The sequence below is a fragment of the Nymphaea colorata genome, chromosome 12 (assembly GCF_008831285.2).
Source record: "Nymphaea colorata isolate Beijing-Zhang1983 chromosome 12, ASM883128v2, whole genome shotgun sequence".
Lineage (NCBI taxonomy): Eukaryota > Viridiplantae > Streptophyta > Magnoliopsida > Nymphaeales > Nymphaeaceae > Nymphaea > Nymphaea colorata.
The window spans coordinates 7,761,337-7,769,031 of record NC_045149.1 but is presented as its reverse complement, the minus strand read 5'-3'; the positions used below and the strand labels follow the sequence as shown (position 1 = coordinate 7,769,031).

General features: G+C 37.5%; 1 protein-coding gene across 1 annotated transcript; it reads right to left on the bottom strand.

Moving 5' to 3' along the window:
- Positions 1-5,217, bottom strand: LOC116266072 (uncharacterized). Its single transcript, XM_031647148.2, has 4 exons — positions 4,874-5,217; positions 4,396-4,771; positions 2,404-2,583; positions 1-769 (listed from the first exon to the last, which is right to left on the bottom strand). Exons 2-4 carry the CDS (start codon positions 4,636-4,638, stop codon positions 143-145), a joined length of 1,050 nt encoding a protein of 349 aa, XP_031503008.1. The 5' UTR covers positions 4,639-4,771; positions 4,874-5,217; the 3' UTR covers positions 1-142.
- Positions 5,218-7,695: the final 2,478 nt, after the last annotated feature.

Genomic DNA, 7,695 nt, shown 5'->3' with positions numbered 1-7,695 from the left:
TCAAAACAAACTTTGTGGGGATTTATTCTATTTGACTCATTCAAAAGTTGATCACAAGAAATACACCACTTACAAAATTACAATTAAAGGAGGCCAACAACAGCAAAAACGGATATATATGTACACGAAATGGACTGGGTGATCAGGTGTTTACTCGTTCAATGCTGCTGAACCCAGACCAACTTGCTAACTTATTGAGCAGGGAGACAGCTAAGGGCGAAAGCAGGCGTGCTAAACTCGGCAAAGTGGGATAAGCGAGTGTACCAAGAATAAACCAATTGAAGCTCAGCAGAGCAACAGCCTCAGATGCAGGCCTGTTGTCTATTGTAGAGAAGAACTGAACCACAGTTCTCATCGACATGACCACGACAAAGAAGAGAGCAATCACCAATGGCTTGCAAGGATCTTCAGCCTCCAACACAATGACCCCCACTAAAATCGACAGGAAGGCACTGAAAAGGCTCTGTGAAAGTGCAGCATCACGGCGCCGATCTAAGGATGGAACAGTCCTCACCTTCTCTGAGATGGTTGTGGTGGCATATGCCTGTTCTGGTTTTGAACCATTTCTTGCGAACATAGCATGCCGAGCTTTGCTGATATTTTCATGGCCTTGTGCAGTCAATCCTTTAAACATCGCTCCTGCGCCTGAAAATCCAGAATTCCATGGGATACCAATATCTACAACGCCAGAGTCTTCCCATGCTTTGATTTCCGACAGCTTTGTCTGAATGTTACTTAATCGCCGATTTTCTTCTTGAAGATTTCTCAGCTAACAGGTGCAAGTAGGCAAATGAGAACAAAGACCAACCAAGGAAAGAGGAGCTTCAATTTTAGACGAAACCAAGCAGAAGAATTGATCATGGAAGACATTATTCATTTCAGATAAACCGAGGGAACATAGGAAAGAAGTTACAGGAAATGAGAACGCACTTTGTTAACTTGTGGGAATGGTAAACAAGGTGAACTACCAGAAGCCACTACCTTCAAGCCAGATTCCGAATTCCAGCTATCAATGAGCAAAAAAATCGAACTACACAGCCTCAACTAGGTTAGCATATGGTAATTTTGAATTAAATAAGATATACGTCCAGAAAATATTAAGCTTTATCAATTGGGAAAGGTACTTTTTCTTGCTTAAAGATGTGAACTGCGCTTGCATTCCTTCCTGATAACAATATTTGAGAAAAAAAAACGTGCAATATAAGCTTGTTTAACCTCAGGCCCTCAAGTCAAGATCGTAAATCCAACTCAGGAACATCAGAAACAACATTTCAAACCTATGCCACAGGGAAGCTTCAACATTATTTCGAAAACATCAATCAATATATAAAATTCTAGCAATTTTTTCCATTAGAAACACATAGCTGATGGCTGCTATGGACAAGGACGTACACGCAGCCTGTTTCCACATATCATTGTAATAAAACATAAGGACAAAATGGCAATGACAAATTTGTCGAATTATTGTCAATATTGGAGTTGACATTTAACAAATCTGACATAGTGATAAGTTAGATCAACAATATGCACCTTAGATTGTCAGTAGACATTAGCCAGAAGGAATTAGATATGCAGGCAGGAATTTCAGCCCATACGAAGTAAATGAACAGTCAAACAACATATCCCTTGCTAATAAGATAGACACACTCATAACTTCTTAGAAACGGAACAGCCATTGTATTCATTTGTCCATGACAGCAATAGCAGAAGCAGACCTAAGCACGAGCCTATATACACATATACAACCATACACACATAAATGTGCCTGTCCCATTTTAAAGATGAATAAATCTTTAAAATGTGTTGTCAAGGAAAAACAAACAGTCACTAAAAATTTCATAAACCATTGCCAATGCTCCTGCCGTGTGATGCTCTTAGTGACAGTTTTCAAATATTTAGTCATCTGCCTTCATTTCCTCGTGATATATATATATATATATATATATATATATATATATAGAGAGAGAGAGAGAGAGAGAGAGAGAGAGAGCTGGAATGAGGTTTCACGCTATATATATATGACTTTACTACAGGAAATTTTGATTGCAAGAAAGGGGTAAAATTTTCAGATAGGAGGAACATGCCCCAGATTTGCCCTTCTCATTGAGAAAGTGGACAGATTGTTGAATGAAGTGGTCACTTAAAAAACTTTGGTTTAAGTAAAATATTTGTTTTAGCTTTAGTCCACCTGTCAATGAGAACATATTCATTGATCAACCATAGTTTCATTTGCTTTCTGAATAGACTCCACAGCCTGCAATTCTTCAAGCTCAAACAGCACAATACTTGTAAAAATAGAATAGCAGTAAGAATCAGAAGCCGGGATAGATATTCAAGAAATATCCAGAGTAATCATTCAAAACATGCACAAAAACTGAGATTTGACACTCATATCGCATTTACCTGTTTCTCCAACATGCCAATTTTAGCAATAGATTTATCATGATCTTCTTCAACTTCTCCCAGCATTGCCTCCAGAACTTCCTTATCATCAATAGTGCTTTCCAGCGTTTTTTCAAGTTCTTTCTTTTGCCACAATAGGCAGTCTAACTGTCTTTGCAAGTCTTGAACATGCGTCTCCAGCTGCACAAACACATTGATTTTCATAAAGCACAGTTCCAGTCAACACACCAGAGGGCAAATGAATAGAGCAAAAATAAAAGTCTCACCAAGTTGACCTCACAGCCTAAAGAGTACACTTAAGGATTTATGGGAAAGAGTCAAGACAGTATCCCCAGGACACAGCAGAAAGAAATGATAGAATGCTAAGAAAATCTTATGGAATCATCCGAGTCATCCTTGCCAATATATAGGCATACTTATAGAGGAAACATAACTGCGATCAGAGATTACTTGCATTATGAGGAAGAAAACTGAAATATGACATCACCAATACATCGAAATGCTGGTAATGGAAAAAACAACTGCGGACAGAGATTACCAGCATGATGACGATAAGTGAGATACATTTTATGCTTAGGCTAGATGGACTAGAGCTTTATGAAAATCCAAGTCCAATCAACATCACAAACACCCAGTCACTACCACCTCAATATGACCAAGAATCGGGAAAATGACAAGCTTCAGAAAGACTAAAATCTCTGAAGCAAAAATCACCAAGGAAACCCAGCTCAAAGTGCAGCATCATAAATAAGATGGATCCTAGGATTGAGTTTGAGTTCCACAAGCTTGTTAAGCTCTGTGGCCCTGGCCATGCTTTAAAACACATTATCAGTTTCAAGGCTCCAACACAAACAGGTTTCATGTAGCAAAACTTCATAAAAATTTCAGGTGGGGAGACCAAGATACTGAAACTCATTGCGACAAATAGAAAGAAAAGGTAGATGAGAAATTGTGCAAGACAAAGGTAGACGCTAATGATGATATTTAGACGGACCATTATTGAGGGGAAAGTTTTGATATTTATCCTGTCATAAGAATGTAAGTTTACTCACTTTCTTGTGTAACGGATATCAAGCGATCACTACAGACTTCCTGAGTCAATTTATGTTTGGACCCATTGTCTTCTTTTCAATTTTCGCTACAGGGTATTGGAATACCAAGTCGTTAAGTGCATTTCACCCCTTCATACTGTCATATGACGTAAGTTCCAGTGGTTAACAACTCGGATACCTGGTGTCTTCAATATTAGTAGCTTATCCTGGTTACAAGCTTTCTCTCTTCAGTGGTGAATATAGGCAAATACAAATGTGCTTTTAGTATTTATTCATTAACATGTATTTCAATAATAGTGAAAATACTATACTAGCACCTGATCTGTTAGACAGGATAATAGTTCGAGAACACGGAAGCCCTTTCAATTCTACAGAACAGAACAAGAGCAACTTTTGAATTAAAATCCAACAGTCGACGAGTGGAAGAAATACCCACCACCTCCAACAATTGGACTTCATCTTCAGTCGCTTAATAAACAATCTCTTTGGTATATGGCCGAACCAAACCATTTATAGGTGTCCTTTTTTCTCCAAAGGAACTTCTGTCTCCTGTTAATTACTTTACTAATCGTGCAAACATGCACATAAAAAATAGTTTCTGATAAAACCATAACCTGCAGGCGCCAGAAAACATAGAACTCTGGTATGTACAGCGAACCAGTTTAACTTTTAGTACGTTAAATCCCACTTTCAGTATGTTAAACGCCAGGTGCCCATCGTCTTGGAGATCAGAAAAATTAAGATAAGAAGCTTTCCACATTTGCAAGCTGAATTTTTATCTCTGTCATGACTACAGGAAATATGAGCCCTGAGTTAAATCGATGGATTCGAGTTTCTATTATTAGTCAAAGCGAAAACTACAGAGAGAGAGAGAGAGAGAGAGTATCAGACGTAAAATTAACGAAAGGAAATTGCCAAAGAGACGAGGAAAACCGCAAACCTTTTTCTCCCTACGTAACGCAGTAAGCACCCGAGCAGGAAGCATGATAACAGAGATGAAGCAATCCACAAGCCCCCAAAGGAGACCACGGCACCCATTCCACGCGACCTTAACGAGATTCAGCAATTCTCGGACGAAAATGGCAGCCATGCCGATACAAAGCCGGCAGCCAAGCATCATCAGACAGAACGGCTTCGCCGCCAAGACCATCGCGTAGCAGACGAGCTCCAGAACCCAAGCCATCCGGCCCAAGTGAGCGCGCTACCCGGCTCTATCCGCCCTTCGTCCCATAACCCCAAAACTCTTCAACTCAGACAAGACTCAGAAATCAACCAGACGACACCCGGATAGACAAAATCTATAAATCCTCCGACACCTGCAAATTGGCAGATCAGTTCTGCACTCAGATTCAAGTGAAAGAGATACCACAGAAGAACCACCATGCAACAACTCAGGAAAATTTCGGAGAAGGGGACACCTGACGCCCGTCCCTGTCGGTGGGGAGGGTCCGAACGGAAGGGCGGCATGCATCAAGGGGGGGAGGTGGAAGGTGGTCGCGGAGAATGGGAGTTTCAACGTCATAGGTTGGCGAATGATGGACGCGTAGGCAGGCGAAGAAGGAGGAGGAAGATGACACCTAGCAGGATTTTCTCCAGAGCCTCTACGGAATGAAAAGCAGGGCGAGGCCTACAGCAGAAGAGCACAGCGGCGAGGCCTCCTTCGATGTGCCTTGATCCGTGTGCCGTCTGGGCTGGCCGGCTGATCGTAGGTGGCGGCAGCGATTGGCGAACCGGTTACGGTCGCAGCCAAGATTGGTCACCATGGTTCGTATATCAGATGATCTGTACTGAGATATAAATAAACACTAGAAAAATCTACAAGTTAGACCGATTCAATTTAGTTGTTCTACTAACATAGACGAGACATTGCTATGTTAAGATTGCCTTTAAAAATCTTGACTTTCAAGTAGTTTTTTAAACATTGTATTAGTATTTTATAAATGTATGTCAGTTGTATTAATATATTTTATTTTTTAAAACGGATCCATGAAATGCTAACCCACTAGTTTTGTTGCTAAATGCTATCACAAAAAAGTTGTTCTGTGTTTTATAAATATATTTCAATTTCTCTTTATAACAGATTCATGAAATACTAACATAACATTTTTGTTGCCGGCTCCAAAAAGTTGTTTATTCACTAACAACAACGGTTCTGTTGAAATATAAGAATAGTGTCTTAAACATGGAATCGTTGAGTTGTTACGAGCAAAAAATGATTTATTTTGTTTAATTCTATTGTTTAGTTAGAAATATTAGTGCACTTAGCACTATTATTTGAAACACATCTTCCTTCAATTTAACCGGAGTTGTTATTAGTTCATGAGGACCAATGAGTTAATATAAACACAAACTCCTAGGGAAAAAATAGCTTTTTATATTATATAAAATTTTCAAATTTTTGACCGAAACCAAAATATCATTTTAGAAATTTTTTATATAAGATAAGTGAAATTTTTTAAAATTTATATTGAATTATTTTTTTGTTTATCGGATATAATACAACAAGCTTGAAAAAAACGAATAAAAGGGAAAAATAAGGTAAATTTTTAAATTTTTAAAAATGTTAAAAAACTAAAAATAAAAAAAGTAAAAAACTAATAACACAAACGTCAAAAGATAATAAGTAGATTTGCAACAAATGAAAAATAAGAAATAAAAAAAAGTGTTTGACATTAAAAAAACTGAAAAAAATGAAAAAATGCTCGTTCTTTTCATTTAATGTTTTTTTTTTAAATGCATTTTTTAAGTTTTAAATGGCCAGTTAATTTATCACATTTTTTTCAAAAAGACGCGCTTTTTGTAATCCTTGAGGAAGACTTTTTGTGAGGACATCAACAACTTGTTTTAACTCAAAATATATGGAATGACAATATCTCCTTTTTTTTTGGGATAAAATGACAGCATATTTCTATAAGCTTAATTTGATTACACCAAATTGGTTTGAGGTTAGCAAAATTAAATTGTCAAACTACGTTTTCAAATGGTCAATTGGTACAAAAAAATTTTACTTACCCATATACATTTTAACTGTAGCAGCATGTCTTGGTAGTCGATTACTTCTTCAAGTAACAGGGTTATTTGTTAGATGTCTCAGTAATTTGGAAGAACAAACTAGACAAATCACAAATATTATTGTTCCAAACCCTCTTTAAGAAAATCTTCATAGACTTGACTGCCTTTTTGAAAATAAAAAATTTCTATTTCCAACTTTTCTAACTTTAAAAATGCGGTGCCACCCTTGCTAAGATCTAAGGTGAGATGAATCAATCCTTATATGCGTGCGTGTGTTCAAAATATATTGAGACAAATTTTGAAACCATTAAATATGGTTTGATTTTAAAAAGCCGTGGTGCCCTCAGGTTTGAATTGATATGAAGGCACAAATTGGGATTAAATGAGTTCGGAATTGAGATTTGGATCAGGGTCTAGACTTAAAGTTTTGTTTTGGAACAAGTTTTCGAATTTAGATTTGGATATCGATCCATTTTGTATGTGGTTTGAATCTAGGGATCTATTTTGGATCTAGGGCTAATATTTGGATTTAGGGCTGGGCTTTGGATCTAAGGCTGGACTTTGGATCTAGATTTAGATCTTGGGATTTGTTTTAGACTTGTATATGATTTTTTTAATTGGATCTCAGAAGAAATTGACCATAACTAAGAGAAATCTAAGTGTTTGAAGCCGAAAATCTTTGAAGTTTATGACGAAATGTTTGAGAAAGGCTAAACTTAGAATCTTTGAAAAATAAATTTGGAGTGATTACCATATGATGCCATTGAGGTCGTCTTGTCTATAACTACGGAGGAGTGCCTCAAAGTTGTTAATGCTTCCAAATTTGACCGGCTGCAGACTTCACAGATCCAGAAAAGCCGCCATGAATTCGTTTGTTCTGCCATTGTTGAAAACAAGACCTCCTCCATCTACGCATGACCCAACCTTCAATGCTTCAACTGTGGAGCTACCAGTGCCTGTAGTCCTGCTCATTCTAGAGATGGGCTTCCAAGCTTTACGACAAAAACTACAATCTCTGAGCAAGATGGAGTTGAACTCCGATCAAGAAAGGCGTCAGAGTCCATCAATTGCTTTATCGTTCATGGGAACATCCTCTCTCTCTCTCTCTCTTTTCTTTTCTCTTTTTTTTCACATTAAAGATGACTAGTACAAATTCATAGTCACATCAAAGGAGTTCACGATAAATTAAATGACTGTTTAAAACTAAAAAAAAGTTTTTTTTAGAAAA

What these genes read in the sequence shown, in the direction of transcription:
- LOC116266072 (XM_031647148.2), bottom strand. Translation starts at nt 4,638, where the DNA reads ATGGCTTGGGTTCTGGAGCTCGTCTGCTACGCGATGGTCTTGGCGGCG. An exon ending in CGTTACGTAGGGAGAAAAAG is followed by an intron (nt 2,584 to 4,395) that starts GTTTGCGGTTTT and finishes GTGTTTGTGCAG; the next exon opens with CTGGAGACGCATGTTCAAGA. An exon ending in TTGGCATGTTGGAGAAACAG is followed by an intron (nt 770 to 2,403) that starts GTAAATGCGATA and finishes TGCACCTGTTAG; the next exon opens with CTGAGAAATCTTCAAGAAGA.